The sequence below is a fragment of the Opisthocomus hoazin genome, chromosome 2 (assembly GCF_030867145.1).
Source record: "Opisthocomus hoazin isolate bOpiHoa1 chromosome 2, bOpiHoa1.hap1, whole genome shotgun sequence".
Taxonomy (NCBI): Eukaryota; Metazoa; Chordata; class Aves; order Opisthocomiformes; family Opisthocomidae; genus Opisthocomus; species Opisthocomus hoazin.
In genome coordinates this window covers 33352031-33368748 of record NC_134415.1, presented here as the reverse complement: position 1 = coordinate 33368748, position 16718 = coordinate 33352031, and the positions used below count along the sequence as shown (strand labels likewise).

Sequence of the window (16718 nt, the reverse complement as noted above, 5' to 3'; positions counted from 1 at the left end):
AGGTTTCCCAAGAGACACTTTGAAGTTTCTTAACTGCTGGGAACAGGGGAGCTCTTCTTACCCTTGTTGTCTGGTAGTAGTAAGTTTTAAGACCCATAGACTGGGGTACCTGTGATGCAAGCTCAGGGAATGGAGTGGATAGTAAAGCAGCTTTCTGTCCTAAATCTGAGGGGAAAAGTATGCAAAGATGTGGCAGGCTTTCCAGCCTGCCCATCCCATGAGAACCAGCAGCATTTCTAAAAATAGGAAATTCCTCTCACTGGGAACATCACAAGTCTGTCTCCTCTCCCATTAGACGTCAAGAGCATTAGCTAATCTATACAGTGCCAGCTTAGCAGAATACCATGATACCAAAGCTTAGCAACCCATGAGGGCCACCTTATACCCCTGAATTTCAATGCAGTAGCTGTTCCTGTTACTGCATCCATGTTTCAAGGAGCAGGAACAAGGAAACTGGGTTTAAAGGAATGATTCAGGGGCCAATACCAGGTTCTGAAGGTTTTCATTTGTCTGAACTCAACTGTGAATTATGTTCACCACCTTGTTGCTGTTGGAAAGACTGACATGACAGATAATGCAATCCCTTCCCTGATGGACAGACAGCATGCAGAAGCACCAGTGCTCCAGTGTTGGTGCTAGCAGCAGTCAGCCTCACGTAGCCAGCAGCAGGGCTCTGCAAAGGGGTAGCAAGCTTTTCTCCAAGGAATGCTGTATAATCCTGAGAAACAGAGCTCTGTTCTGGCTCTTTTCTGGGGCATCACTGCATGATCTTAAGAGCTGCCTTCCTGCAACAGAGCAGCCCATGAAGTCTACCAGTAGCAGACCTGCAGGTTTAGGCCTGTCAAGCTGTTGAGGGTGATGCAGTCTGTCATAGCTGACATCCACATCCCCTTGGCATGCAGTGAGATCACCAACACTGACACAGCTTCCGCTGCTGCTCTCAGGCTCTGGTAAAAAGGAGCCAAGGAGCTGCCTGCAGTGGTTTGTCCTGCTGAGCTCCTGTGACTCATGCACTTTGTGGTGGGCACCCATGGTGTCACAGGTGTGGTAGCTAGACCCCTAGGATACACAGGTTTCATTTACAGGCCTGGTGAGAAGTGTTCCCAGGATGTCATGGCCTGAAGCATCCTGACCTTCACTGCTTCTATATTATCCTTGCCTGGAGAGCAGCCATTTCTCTTCTGGTCTTTATTTAACACACTGGGGTGTGGATCTATGTCCACGTGTAAAGAACTAGTCATTGCATTGCTGTGTCCCTCACTCTGTGTCCTTCTCCTTTCTTTTCTTGTTCTCAGCTGAGCCTGAGGAAACAGCAGGCTGCAGAGATGCCTGCAGGGGAGGTATTTGTACCAAAGCAGCACAGTTTGGGATGCCTTGACAATTTGATAATAATATGGATGCTGTCCATTTGCAAAACACTGTTCTGGTGTGATATAATGAGCCTAGGCCATCCTGCTGGGAGGGAAGATGAGAAAGCGATGACCATACTGAAATAAATGAGGACAAAGAGGAGGACCACAGGTCAGGTCACACAGTGCAGCAGAGCCAGGGCAGGAGTTAGGACTTCCTCATAATTCATCATCTTAGCAGTCTGCCATGTTAAGTGAGCCACCTGGTAACAGCAACTCATGCGCTTCAGTAGCGGGGCCATCCCTGAGGGGCTGAGCCTTACATGCTCTGCTATCCATCAGTCTTATCTCAGTAACCTACACATGCACTGAGCCAAGCAGATCCAAGCCTGCCAAGTTCCGTGATGCCCTGGCCAAGTTGTATTTGATCCCTGTTGCAGGGGAGTACTTCCTGAATATATCCTGAACACTTCATCTTCACCCTAAATATGTGACCTCCTCCCTTTGTCGCATTAGCCATGAGCACAAGGTCCTAGGCAGGAGGTGAGGACTGGCAGCGTCATTCCCCACCAGCTTTCTTTCCAGTACACACTATTCCAGCCTTTTTCCAGCTTTCCACCCAGTTCCATTCTGCTGGCTGCAGTGAATCCCAGGCTTCCCATAGCCAGGGAAACCACATGCTAGCCTTGCTGTCTCTTCTGGGAAGAAAGCAGCACCAGGGATGTTTAGTCACTCGCTAGCCGGACAGTGAGAAGAAAAATGCTAATGGACAACAGAGTCTTAGGCAGTACAGAGCTCTCAGACTGACTGTGTCTAAAGTAGCCATGCTTGAAAGGGAAAGGCAAGCACCAGGGGAATTTATGTTCTTCCACTTCATGCAACATTATTTAGGGTACAATGGCAACAAGAAAATATTTTTTCTAAAGAGTTTTGTCACGTGTGCTAGCAACAGCATGATACACAACTGAAAGCATCCACCCTGAAAGCCTCTAAAAGGGAGGCATTTCAAATATTTGCTATAATACTCCCCGCTGGCAATGTTTGCTTATATTTTTTATTTCACTCTGCCTGGGAGGTTGAGAGTGCACTGGTAAGTTTTGACTTCCCAGTTCACCTCTATTACTGCAGTGCAGTAGCTGCTCTGCCAATTTTCTTGATTTTATCACAGTCAGTTCCACGGAAAGGCTCAGTTCCTACAGTCACACAGTTCTGCACTTCCTCCAAGAGCAATGCAAAAATTAGCATAAAATCTGCACAGTTCTGGGCCTTTTTATTTGTAGAAATACGTGAAGCCTCAAGCCTAACTCTTCTGAACTAAAAGCAGGATGCAAACAAAAACTCAAGGTTATATTTGGGTTTTGGGAAGACCAAACCATGATTTTGTTCAGGGTGAGAAGTGAGGTGCTGTCCTCATGATTTGGGTTGGAAATACTGCTATGTTTTACATTTCCAGAACTGGAAAAGAAAAAAAAAGTAATGCAAAAGAACTGAGATGAATAGTTGAACGTGGATAGAAAGGGCTGTGCTGTTTCCCACACACACACACTCCTGTTAACATACAGCAAGTACTTAATTTTGTCCAATTTTGAGCAGTTGATCTAACAAGTCTGATTTTTAGATCAGCTGTTCAATTTGTCTGTTTTGTTGTCCATTGTGCGCTCCAGAACTATCCTAAGTATCTGTTTCATCAAGGAAAGATAGTCATGCCCATCAGTATCATCAATTTGCATTATTTATGCCCATTGTGTATTTCAGCATCCTGAGTAACAATAGAGAAGGACTGTGTTTTCTGGTCGCTGGTAGCAGCTATCAGTTACTGATGGCCATTTCAGGCCAGGTTTCCAAACATCATTTCTCCCCACATTTAAACTATGTGCACTGGGAAAATTCAGTTTGTGTTTGGACACTATAGTAACAAAAACTTCCTTGGAATTCCAGCTATGCATCAGTGCTGCTCTGCACTGACCTCTCTGGAAAACTTGGCCTGTATTAAGATGTCTGCTGAGGTCTCAAACTCTGGCTGGGAACTGTTTTGAGGATTTGCCCAAGTACCAGGAACCACTCAGTCCATCTGTCACAAATGACAAAGACACAAATGTATAAAGAGGACAAGTTCTGCTGTGTGCAGATGCTAAATAGGCTGTTGTAAGGAAGCTTTGCTCTGGACAATGCTCTCATCAGTTTTACTCTACCTGACTTGAAAGTGTGTGAGGTTTCACTCAGTTTCCACTGACATAGAGCAAGAGCCCTGCCAGGCTCCAGGTCGCTTCCCAGCCCTGAAACCCTTGTAATAAACAACACAAAAGCAAAAGGCCACAGTCTGCCACTCCGGGAACTGGTTAATGTAAGTGTTAGCATTAGAAATCTGACACCAGCCCATCTTTCCTAGCTGAGAACATAGGCAGATTTGTTGTTCTTTGAGTCCTTTTGCTTTTGCTTTGGAAACCTGTAGGTCTCCAAAATGTATGTAATGTTTCCATTAGTTCTATGGTATTGAAGGTGAAGAAATGTATCGCGCTGGCTGGAGGATGTAGCTCTTACTGCTATGGATCACCAACTCCAGGACAGATTATTTCTTTAAGTATAGGCAAAGGCAGAAGTGATAGGCAAGCTGAGACCTGCTTTAGAAATTATGACATGTTGATCACCTTGAAAGAAACTTGCCCAAATCACTGTTCTTCCACTCAGTCCCAGCTGTTTCATCTCTCATGCTCTTCCCCAGCACCTTCTTCTCTCCCCTGTGCCATCCCTCCCTGGGTCTCACAACAGCCACCCACCCTGCTTCCCACTCGCTTTGTGTGTCCTCGGAGAGATGTCTCACTTCCCCTTACTTTCTTCCCCTGACCATCATGTCACCTTCCTTCTCTTTTACTTAAAGCCATCTGTCACGCTTGGGTAACACCTGCCCCTGCTGGCACATTCTCCCCCTCCAATGTTGGCTGCCTGCTTGTTTTGCCATAATATCGCCTTCTTCCTTGAACTTTGAAAGGCTTTTGGACAGGACATCAGTGTTAACAGTTAGACTAAGCCTCCAAACCCTCTTGTTCAATTTAAGAATTCAGATCAAGTCATTAGCTCCCTGGAATAGACACTCATTTCATCTCCAAGAGCTGCTGCCTCTCTAGGCAGTCAGTGTTCACTATGCCAGCTATCCCACCTTCTGATGCTGCCCTCAGACACACTGAGCCAATCTATCAGTTGAGAAATAGGGACACAGCCATAAAACTCTGCCCTACAGAGGGCCGCAATCTAGTGGATTTTCAGTCTCTGGATAATAGTAGCTTTAAAAGGATTAGAAGGGAGCTCTTAGTAACTAAAATTCAGTAAGAAAGATAAATTCCTAAGAACAGCAACACAGTTTTAAGCAGTACTGACAGCAAGCTGCAAGATAACTAGTGCAAGGCAGCAGCTTTGGGTTTTTGAGCATTTCTTGATCTTATTATGCCCCTTCAATCCCACCTGAATTCCACCACCACAGGACCTGTGGCCACGTTCCACAAGACAGGAAATCCAGTAGTGAGCTTACTATCAGACAAAAAAAACAACCAAACAAAAAACAACCACCAGTGTAGCTACATGGTGAGAAATGCTGAACCAAAACATGCAGATTCATTGCTGGTTTAAATTGGCTTAAAAATGTTACAGCCAGGCAGGTTTTGTGCTGGGTTGGGTATCATCCATCTTCCCACAGTCAGCATAAAGACTGTATCATGCCTGGTCTGACTTGACAGAAACGCAATTGCATAATCCTGCCAGATCTTAGTGAAATGCGTGCTGCCAGGTATTCCAATAGTGCACAGACAAGTATTCATTAAGCCAGTCTGCTTTATGGAGTCTAGGTGACAGGGTGTCTGCAAGATCATTTTTTCTCCGTAGGCGAAATCCACCAACAGTCCTGCTGACTTGTCAGCTTTGTATTAAATCTGTTGAGTCCTTTTCATGCTGTCAGAAGGAAATCTGTCCCATGAAAAAACATCTGATAAAGTTATTATCATGTTCATCTCGTCCTCCTCGTGCTGTGTGGTTGGAATTCATTTTCTCTTCGTGTTCACCTTATCTGGAGGTTGTGAAAGGAGCTGCATCAGTGATATTAGAGAATGTTTAAATACACATCATATTTTTCAGCAGAAATGCAAGTGCAACCACAAGCAGTCAGGAATTAGTGAACAGAAGATTCTCCCCTTTACATTTCTGTCTGAACATCCCTGTAATAGTGGTTTTGCATTTACAAAGCTTTGGCAAGCAACGGCTTCCCAAATGCCCTGTAACTTCACAATAAAACTGTGCTTTATGTGGATAGCTTTGCCCATCACTGAAACACTGCCAAATCAGAGATAGCAACTGGTTGCGTTTGAGAGAGGCTTTAGGAACACTCTACAACACTAAGAGAGGGCAGAAAGAGACATAACACGTTTGCGGTGGAATGAGCAAGGGGACACTTTGAAAACCCCGAATTTAACTGTAGATCAAGATGAGTTCTTGGTCTAAGCTCACACTGTAATAAACTAGCCTGAAGAAAGTAGAGTCAGGCCCTATGCACCTGTGAAATAAAAAAGGGGCAGGAGGGGAACTGAAGTGAGGCCGTATGCTTAGATTTAGTTACAGAATAACCTTTATGTGTTTTCAAGTGTTGATGGCCTCCAGCTCTGGTTGGAGTCAGACAAAACATCTAGAGTTCTCTATGCTGTTGGAAAGTCTCCTGAAAATGAAAGCTCTGAACTAAACATTAAAATACAAATTTAAGACCCTATTTTTAAACATCTTTATTAATAGCTTGTCCTTAGAGTTTTACACTGTCGCCCTGCTATCCAAATGCTTTAGTAGCAATATACTCTTATACGCTAAAAGAAAAACTAAAGAGTCAAGCCTATGAATCACCCCTATGGCAGTTCTCTAGGCACCTGCCTGTGTGAGACACCACCACCACACTCAGTGACTCCAAGTAGGTGGTTGTAAACAGAGGTCTGTCCCACCTGCCTTTTCCATGTCCTACTGTGCATTAAGCAGCAATACAACATTCACGATGATTTTCCTTTCTTTCCTCCTCTAAAGTAATCTGTCACTTAAGAATAAAATAAATACACATACACCTTAGTTTTCCTGCCAACTACCTCCATACAGGAGGATGCATGCATGATCAGGACTTGTGAAGAGCTGCACACGGAGATGTTTCTTGCTTAGCTGGGCACCAACAGGAGAGGTCTCTCACGTTCCCTTAACCACTGAAGCAAGCAGGACATACAAGAGGAACGTGTGGCTTGGGCCTTTGTCCCAGCATAGGATGCACGTGAATCCATGCTGTTGTGACTGTTCTAAAACACCACCAAGTGTTACTCCCCAGGGCTTTGTTCTCTCTTTAATGGAGATATGCAGGATAGCTGTCAGGAGAATATCTCTGAACAAGCAAAGAAGTCTGCTAATCAATCTAGACCTTTAATGAAGTCCACAGGGACATTCAACACTTGCTGTATGTTACTGTAGCAGCTGGGAACGTACAAAAGGCCTAGGCAGACATTAATTCCTTGTTGGGTAGAGCAACATTTTTGTTCACAAATAGGGAAGAAAGGCTTACAGAGCAGATACCTTCTAAGTGCTACTGTGGACCCAGACTTGACACGTGATAAAAATCAACAGAGCCAAGTACCTAAAGATACTTTTGGACAAACCCCGAGACCCAGGCAGATCGAAGGGCTAAAGTCAGTCTTGCAAGTCCTCTGCCAATACCAAAACTACAATACCACCCTTCGCCTCTGTTTTTCTTCACCCCTCCCCCTTTTTTTTGTTAAAATAATCAGTCCCCACTTTTACTGAATCACTAAAAGGTGGGCTGAGTGTCAAGTGAAGACACTTTCCGCACCTCATCCCAGCCCCTATTAACACACACAAAGAGGCTAACAGGGGCTGTTCCTCTAATACCAGCGGGAAACCATCCACACCATCTGTGACAGGACATCACTGTAGTATTACAAGGTGCACTAGAGAGCATAACTCTGTTTCCTCCTTGATCCCCACAAGAAAAAGTCTGGAAGAAGTAGTCATGGTGCAATTCAAACACATGCCAGCTTGACAAGAAAGCATCCCAGTCAATGAGATCTGACGAGATTAAATGCACAAATATGTCCAAACAAAGTCACCCTGACTCATTGCTTCCATGGTGAAAAAGCAAGCTGTGTAGCGCTGTGTACGAGGAATAAACTATGCTGCCATGCTAGATGACTTCCAGTACAGCCCAGGCAGGACTGAGCATTAGGTGTGGGTGTGCATGCTGTGTTTTGCAAAGTCAGGAAGTGGGGGGGAACGCAGTCCCCATTTGCAAATTCATTGATCTGCTTGCAGAGGGACAGCTTATAGCCTGAACCCACTCCAAGTGAAGTGAGTTATTGGCATTGACTCTGTCTTGCTGCCAGTGTCTCCTGGTGCAATCTGGGAAGGAGTCAGCACGCACAGCTCTACAGCAGATACGCAGTTAGACCCACGGAGCTGAGCTCCCTACAGTGAGAACATCTCAGGTTAAAAGGCTGTTAATATCTGAAAACAAGCAGGACCAAGTTTATTTCAATTGTAAGAGGGTCTGACTTGTGATTGTTATTGAGGTCAGACAACATGGACTGGGCAAGATACACAGATATCAGTATAATATATTGAATGCTCAGCAGGCCTCTGCCAAAGGTAATACCAATTCTGAATTCTCTGAAGTTCTCAGCATCAAACATAGGTGAACAAAGAGGCAGGGCTCAGCATCGCTTGCTGCTGCTGGAGTCAGCACTGGTGTCCTGAGAGAGCAGAAAGCCACTGGTGGGACAAACATTTATCTCCTCCATCTACAATTTCTGTAGATCCCATGGAAGAAAGCAGGGCAAGCCATCCACATCCAAGCTCACTTCTTTCCCACCCCATCCTTTTCTTGTAAGGAGCAAATTGGAATTGACCACAGCAAAACACTGCCCAGTAATAATACTTTGCAGTTGTATAAAAGTTCTCAGTAGCAAACAGTTAATACCAATTTATCCAGCTGAATAGAAAGTTCACATAGGCTTTCCTCTTGACTTGAGAGCCAAGATTTCACACCAGTTTGCTTAGTCACAAGGGAGAAAAAGCCAGTGGCAAAAATCAAGATCAGAGCTCAGCAGTCCTCCCATCTGTAGTTCTGATCTGAAGACTAGGATGCACCGATTGCCCTCTAGGTTTTGGAGAGAAGGAAGAAAAAGAAAAAAAGGGAGGGAGGAGAAGTTAAAAAAAAAAAAAAATCACCAAACTAATTATCATACATTTATTCATGAAAGCCAAGACTAAAATAGCATGCTAAAGGATTTGAATGCAAATAGCATATGCTCTGTCCTGATCTCTTCTAACAGAGTGCAGCACTGGCAACACAGATAACCAAAATGTTGCACAGAATAAGAGAGCCTTAAAGAGCAGAGGGAGAGCACCAGTCTCCCAGTGACTCTTTAAAGGAGGTAAAAAACACCACAGAGCTAGAAGGGAAAGTCATTTTGATGCTGTCATTGCTGTTGTTTTAAAAGCATCTCCACACACATGATGTATCATGCCTTCTATTGCCTGGAGATGGACCCAAGTCTAACACTGTGCATCCATTGTCCTTAGTTCTGAGGCATGTGAAATTTGAACCCACTGTTTATAGCTTGAGTCTACCTCTGGTGTTCACAGCAATGCATCTTCTAAGTATCAAGTACTTAGCAAAGTAAATTATTTTGCTTTGTGCAGGTATGACAGGATAATTACTCAGGTAAAGCAGGTTATTTGCATCCCAAGTTTTGAAATGGATGGGACAAAGTTAGTCTCACACAACTAGACAAGACCTGAGAGTTACTAAGGAGTGAAGAGGTGCATTTCAAACCAGTCTGGATGCAAGTACTGCAATTATCCAGCTTTCTACAGCCTTTGTAGGCTATGCTGGTGGCCAGTATTTCAGAAGCTAGACCTCTCTTGTTGCCACATGCAGGACTTCTGCACTAGCTGTTTGAATATAGCAGTTTCCCCATGATGACGCATTTGAATGAAGCATCTGTAGCACAAGTTCAGGACTTCTGTAGGTGATCTCTTAATGTGGAGAAGATGAGAGCTATCCTTAATGGTACGCATCTTGGGTGTTTCAGTGTGAAGGACAGTGCCTCATATTCACCTTCTTTGGGACAAAGAATGATGTTTCATGTTTCCTTTATCAAACTACCTGATATACTGGAGAAGCTTCCTATTTGCAAGCGTACCCTCAGCTGGCATAGTTCAGGTACAGCAAGCAGGCTTCTCTACTCCATGCATGCGCATCTCTGCTCTTCCTCCACCCCTTGCAGGTTATGACTTCGCTGCTGTACTGGAGTGGTTTGCAGAGCGAGTTGACCGCATCATTCTCCTTTTTGATGCGCATAAGCTGGACATCTCTGATGAATTCTCTGAAGTCATCAAGGCCCTGAAGAACCATGAGGACAAGATGAGAGTTGTTCTCAACAAGGCTGACCAGATAGAGACTCAACAGCTGATGCGGGTGTACGGTGCCCTCATGTGGTCCCTGGGAAAGATCGTCAACACTCCTGAGGTCATCAGGGTCTACATTGGCTCCTTCTGGTCCCATCCGCTGCTCATCCCCGACAACCGCAAGTTGTTTGAGGCAGAGGAGCAGGACCTGTTCAGGGATATCCAGAGCCTGCCCCGCAATGCAGCCCTGAGGAAGCTGAACGATCTCATCAAGCGAGCACGGCTAGCCAAGGTGGGTGTTGACATAGAAGAACCCAAGCATTCTGTTTGGATTGTCTGCAGTACGCAGGCTGTGGGGAAGTGGTTTTGGCCAGTTTGGCTTGCAAAGCTGGTGAATCGTACTCTTTTTCATTTCACTCAGGCCCAGCAGATTAGTCCTGTGTACTTCAAGGAAGAAAGCACCTCCTTTGCTTGGTGTGTCAATCATGACAGGCCAGAGTGAGGATGAAAGCCACAGATCAAAGCAGATAGCACTTGAAGGGATCTGGAAAGCAGTTGCTCTATAGTAGCGACTGGAGAATTAGGACCAGTTCAGCATGTTGGAATCATACACCAAGGGAATTGATAAGCTCTAGGTCTTTTGCCTTAAACTTTCTTAGCCAAGAGAGATCCCTGGCTAAAATGGATGCAGAGGAGGTGGAGACTCACAAGAACGGCAAATAAGCCTGCTATATCACTGAATATTGAAGCCCACCAGTATACAGGGAAGAACCCCATATCAATTGAGAAGAGATACCTAAAAAGCTTTCTGTGCAAGGGTCTTTATTTCTAAGAGAAAAAACACTTGGTCCACCATTCAAAAAAAAAAAAAAGCCAGAATGTCATGTAAAGTTAGGTACTAGTATTTGTATTAAAACATTAAACAAAGTCTGGAGAGCTCCTAATCCTGTATGTTTGGTTTGGACTGGAAAGGGACTGTTCCCTGGAAGGCCATGCCCAGTGGAAGGAGAAAGAAAAACCACACAACACACACCACACCACCAGTGCCTCCAGGAAGTGCGTATGCTGTCTTCACCTTGTCTCAGCACAGCCAGAGCATGCAGCTGAGCAGCAGTGAGCACTGGAGCGATAATCAGTAGGTACAGGCAAGCTGAGAAGCTGAGTTTGCTCTTCAGGGTGGGACAAGATGGGGTTGAGTCCTAAGCACAGATACTCTCTGCTGGGAAGAATTTTCTGATGTGTTCTTTAATACTCAACTTCTTCATTCCATATCATTTAATGCCCTTCAGGTCCATGCCTACATCATCAGCTCCCTAAAGAAGGAAATGCCTTCAATGTTTGGGAAAGACAATAAAAAGAAAGAGCTTGTTAACAATTTGGGAGAGATTTATGCCCGGATTGAACGGGAGCATCAGATCTCACCAGGAGACTTCCCTAATCTGAGAAAGATGCAGGTAAGCAGTGGCATTTTGGGCGGAGCACCAGACATCCAAGGAAAGATCATTAGAGTAACCACAGGGAATACGACAGAAGCCATGCAGACATTGATTGTTGTTGCTTGTGGGAAAGGCCTGCTGTGATGTTGAAATGAGCCTTGAAATATGTGCAGACTATATTTGGACACGAACGCTTTTTGCACGTAGCGCTCATGCGCAGCTACAGCTGCCTTCACTTCTCAAATCTTTGCCTGAATAGCACTTTACAGCAAATTATTTCTTCTATTTTTCTTCGGTTTTCATTTGAGGTTCCATTTCCAGATTTTTCAGGCCTAAGAATACTGCTAGTGTATATTAAAAGGAAAGTTATATCCTGAAAAGCCTACCTATGCCCCTCTCCTCAAGAGCTGTATTTTTGTCTTCTACTTCACACTCTGTTTCTAGAAAGAGAGAAAGGAGGCTGTGAAAACTTAAAGCCCCTTTTCTGTTTAAGCAGAGGAGCAGGTTTTCTGTTCTGCAGAGCTGAGACCTGACCCAGCATTTATGTAAGTCAAAGACTTCAAAGGACCTTGGATCAGAGCCTTATATTGTATATTCAAACAATGCTGGACACTTCTGCGTTGCTGCGTGGCTGCAGTCCAAGCAGAAACCTGCTCCGAGTTGCTAGCTGTTGAAGTCATTAATAGCTCCCTATGGAAAACACAGCATCTGCTTTTTTTTGGGGGGGGATATATTTTCTGTAAGTTCTTGGGAATGAGATCTATGAAGTGTGTCCAATAGAAGATCCCATTCACTGCTTGTTAAAATGTGTGTTTAGGTGTTTAAAAATAACTATACCAATCCAGTAGGAGTGAGTAGTGTGGATTTAACAAGTAGAGGGTGAAGGATAAAGCTGTAGGTCATTTTGCAGTCTTTAGAAGAGAGTTATCTGCAGGCCCTGCTCAAAGCACTTTTGCTTAGCTGTGAAAATTACAGAAACTGAGCCATGCTGTAAAGACATGCTCACCTCTTTACACACATGCTACTGTTTTTATGGCATCTGAAAGATGCACTGCATAATGATGAGTAAAATAGTCTTTTGCCAGAGTGGCACCTCCTTCCCAGGGTGCAGAGGGGGAGGGAATGCAGAGCACAGGCTGCAGCAAGAGCTGCACAACCAGTTTGCCTTGAACAGTTTGGTCTTCAAGGAGATTGCTTTTATGTGGCTTGGAAAGGAAGAGTCTTATTTGCATACAGCCATCATCTGGGCCTTTGAGTAAACCATTTGCCCTCTCTGTACCATGTCAAGCCCCCCTTTGTAAGCTGAGATTTCTGTAGGGCTTAAAGAAGATTTAAGTAAGATCAAGGCCAGCCAGGGAGACCTCATCCCATGCTGAGAAGCAGGGCTATGAGAGGAGGGAACGCTGAGCTCACCACCCCTCTCCTGTAATAGCAAGTTTTTGAGTCAAATGGCAGACAGGTATCCCACTCTACACTGTTACTGCCCTGTGCACAGCCACGTCACTCACCTCTTGCTATGTTGTCCCACTTTAAGGATCAGTTGCAAGCCCAGGATTTTAGCAAGTTCCAGCCTCTGAAGAGCAAGCTGCTGGAGACCGTGGAAGACATGCTGGCCAATGACATTGCCCAGCTCATGGTGCTCGTACGCCAGGAGGAGTCACAGCGGCCAACCCAGATGGTGAAGGGAGGAGCCTTCGAGGGCACCTTGCATGGTCCATTTGGCCATGGCTATGGCGAAGGCGCTGGTGAAGGGATTGATGATGCCGAGTGGGTGGTGGCCAGGGACAAGCCCATGTATGATGAGATCTTCTACACACTCTCGCCTGTCGATGGTAAAATAACTGGTGCCAATGCGAAGAAGGAGATGGTAAGGTCTAAACTGCCCAACACTGTGCTGGGCAAGATATGGAAACTGGCTGACATCGACAAAGATGGCATGCTGGATGATGAGGAGTTTGCCTTGGCGAATCATCTCATTAAAGTCAAGTTGGAGGGTCATGAGCTGCCAAATGAGCTCCCTTCCCATCTCCTCCCTCCATCCAAAAGGAAAATAACAGAGTGAAGCAATGGTTACGGGGGAGAGTGAAAGGGAAGGGGAAAAAAGATCTAGAAAAACATGTTTACTTAAATTATACCTTTAGATGTGAGATCACCTTCAGATTTATACATATTTTGCTGTATGAAGGAAAAAACTAAAGCAGAACAAAAATGTCCAATCCTTGTTCATGATAATATGCAATTAACTCTTCCAGTGTAATGTCCCTGCTTTCTAACGTCTAGTCTGTAAATATGAAGGCAAAGAAAGGATGTTGAGACTAGGAGAATCTGATAAGCAGGAGCGGAATAAAAACTGAAATGGGCTGCATTTTTTGAGAGTGGAGTAGGCACCAGTAGAAATCTGCTAACAGCCAGTATCACTCCTGAGCTTGGGCTGCACCTTCTGCTGTTCATTGGGTCTTGCAAACTTCAGGAGACTGAGATCTTGATAGTGAAGAGGAAACCACAAGATCTCTAAGCTATTTGCCAAACTAAAGAGCACTTCCTAATTAACATAAGCCCACACTAAAATACTAGATACTCAATCCCAGAGTTAAGAATTTTAGGAACCTCAGTTCACTGTTAGATGCAAATTTTACAAGTGTTTCCCTGTCATTAAAGAAAAAATAAATAAAATCTGAAACAGTTCTGAACTGGGCAGCTGGAGTTCCTCATTGTTCGCTGTGGGACAGGCACCGAAGAGTTCCCAAACACCTCTACCTCCCATTCAGTCCCCAGGGTCGATTTGTTCTGCTGGCGTGGTTGAAGGAACCACCCCACCAAGGGAAACAGAAGGAGGGAGCACCAGAGACAGACACCAGGCGGGCTGGAAGGGAGGAGCTCCCCTCCCAGGCTCACCGAACATTTCACGACCAGTGGATAGCATTTTCACTTTGAATGATGGTGGAGCTTCGTTCCTGTGAAGCAATAGGGTTACACTCATAGTGCACAGTGAAAGCTACCAGGTCCCATTCGTGCTGATGATGAAAACCCTGCGCTGTCAGGTAGATGGTCCATTGCAAGAGCAGAGAACACAGCGGGGCAGCGGGCAGAGCTTGCTGTGCTGCCTGTGCCCCCACAAATATAGCCAAGATGTTGACAGCCTTCACCCACCTTCCTCCCCGCCACTCAGTAACACTTGATCCCCTCCAGAACCTCCACCCTGAGCCCAGAGACCTTCCCCCCTCTTTCATGCTCTACAAGATTCTTGTTTTCAAGGCCTGATTTTGGCAGAAATCCTTCTATTTCCTATTTTGTTTCCCAAACACACACACATGCACGCACGCAGGCACTCTGCTGGTTTTTGTTGTTGCTTTGGAGCAGCGTGTTGTTCCAATTCCTGTTGTCACTTTATATAAGCTGAGCTCCTACTGTGATGAAAAACCAAGACAATTATAACTTATTTTATATCTCTGTGTTCATATTATATAGAGAAATATATTCTGTGTATGTAGGATGTGCTTATTGCAGTACATTTATCACTTGTCTTAAAAATTAATGCATTAACCTTTTTTGTACCCTGGTCCTAAAACATTATTAAAAAAGAAAGGCCAGATCTGTCTATTTCTTTACATAGCAGAGTGAAGTGCAGCTGAAAAGAAAAAAAGCTTCTTTCTACATGTAACAAAGCAAGGAAATCATCCTTAGCACATTCCCAAGTGTGCTTGTACAGCTCAGCCCTGCCAGACTCGGGTGTGCACTGCTGAATGACTGGTTAACATCTGCAGCATCTGCTTTCTCTCCTGGCAGTCTGATCACAACCTCAGAACTCGCTGAAGCAAGTGGAATTGTACCGTGATTCACCTTGTTCAACATAGGGGAGAAGTTACAGCCAGATAAATACTTCATTAGGAAAAGGAATATATTGAAAAAGTTTCCTCCTGCCAGTCATGGATGAGAACGCTACAGATTTATCAAAATCTGGAAAGGACACAAAAATCCTTAGTCTTAAATCTTGCTGGCTCTCATTTACTTTAATTGTCTTCATTGCTCTTTCTTTACATGTTCATGACAGGGACTGTTATCCCCAGAGCGGGACAGCGAGAGCAGCTAGGGCAGTGCTGGAGAAGCAGTCGGAAAGAGGGTGTGGGCAGCAATGGTTGGCCGAGTTTCCATTTAGCGTTTGTACAGGATGAGAGACAGAGGGGAGAGGAAATCATAGGGTGGAGAGCGAGAAGCAATAAATGCAAATTCAGAGAGAAGTCAGCAGACTGTCACTCCAGTTCAACTACCCAGTAACCCCCAGTTTAACCATCATTACAGCATGTGCATCTGCCAGTGCTGTCCAGGTCTTTGTGGAACTTGGCGTCCACCTGACTCCAGGCTGAGACTGAACAGAGCACCCCGAATCAGCCCTGCCACCACGCAGGAGTGACTTTCCCATGACTGCTTGTACAGCATGCTGCAGTGCCAGTCGTGTCACCCTGGAGTTTAATATTTTCTTAAAGAGCAGAAGGTTGCTTTTCTCTCAAGGGGGATGGGAGAAGGTGAGGTCTGTTAGTCTTTTCCCAGTATACACCAGCATGGGGCTCAGGTAGGCCAAAAGTTCATTGTAATGGGTGTCAGACGGCCTTCAGGGCACAAAGCCTTGTGTGCTTGATCGTTCACAAGTTCACAAACCAAACCAGTGGGCAGTTGTTGGAACACGTGTGGTAGGTCAGTTTTCATCGCATTGACAGCAGTTGTGCTGTAGCCATCTCGAAAAGACGCTCACTGCTCAGCAGGAAACAGCCAGAGATTCTCCGCATCGCTGGCAGCGGCAGCCACCCCCACGCCACCGCTCCTGCCCCGTGCCTGGTGCGGGGGTCCCGCTCTGCACATCCCCACGCCAGCCGCCCCGGGGTGCCTCGGTGGGATTCACTCCGCAGGGACAGCGAGCTCTGCCAGCACAGGTCAAGGGCACAAACTGCACCGCAGCGCTGCAGGGGGTTTCCTGCAACACTCGCTCCAAAACCGCTGGTGCTGTAAGAGTGCAACTTCCCCAGTCGCGTTGGGGGGGAAAAAACCCACAGCCACTTTGGTGACAAACACGCAGTTCATTGTGCGCTGTGGTGCAGCAACAAAGGCAGGAAACAGAGCAACCTCGTTACCGAGAGGGAGCAGGACAGCAACTTGAAAGGCTGTGTTCCCAGAGAGGCAGTTTACAAGTCATCCTCTGTGTTCAGGTAAGTTTATCCAGCACATTTTACTCTCAAGTTATTCAGGAAATTTAATAAACAAACAAAACCCCTCACACCAAGCCTCAAGCACCCTGAGGTTCTTTACACAAAAATAGAGGCAGCCCCGTCCCTCTGGTACGGCCATGTAAAGATGCACGTATTTCTCACCCCCTTCCCACAGACAGCAGCTGCACATGCACACACCTCCCCCACCCCCTTTTTTTTTTTTCTTCCCTTCAGAGTTAGGACTGTTTGGGCAATCCCAGGGCCTGTAGTGTCCCCCACATCTGTGCAAGCTTGTGATT

At 45.5% G+C, this 16718-nt stretch overlaps 1 protein-coding gene across 1 annotated transcript in view; it reads left to right on the top strand.

Moving 5' to 3' along the window:
* The window catches only part of EHD3 (EH domain containing 3), a 29160-nt gene extending 15252 nt beyond the window's left edge, over positions 1-13908 (top strand). Inside the window, exons 4-6 of the mRNA XM_075413128.1 lie at positions 9662-10074; positions 11072-11236; positions 12753-13908. Of these exons, the coding sequence (XP_075269243.1) occupies positions 9662-10074; positions 11072-11236; positions 12753-13280 (1106 nt within the window). The 3' untranslated portion in view covers positions 13281-13908. The remainder of the gene's footprint in view (positions 1-9661; positions 10075-11071; positions 11237-12752) is intronic.
* Positions 13909-16718: the final 2810 nt, after the last annotated feature.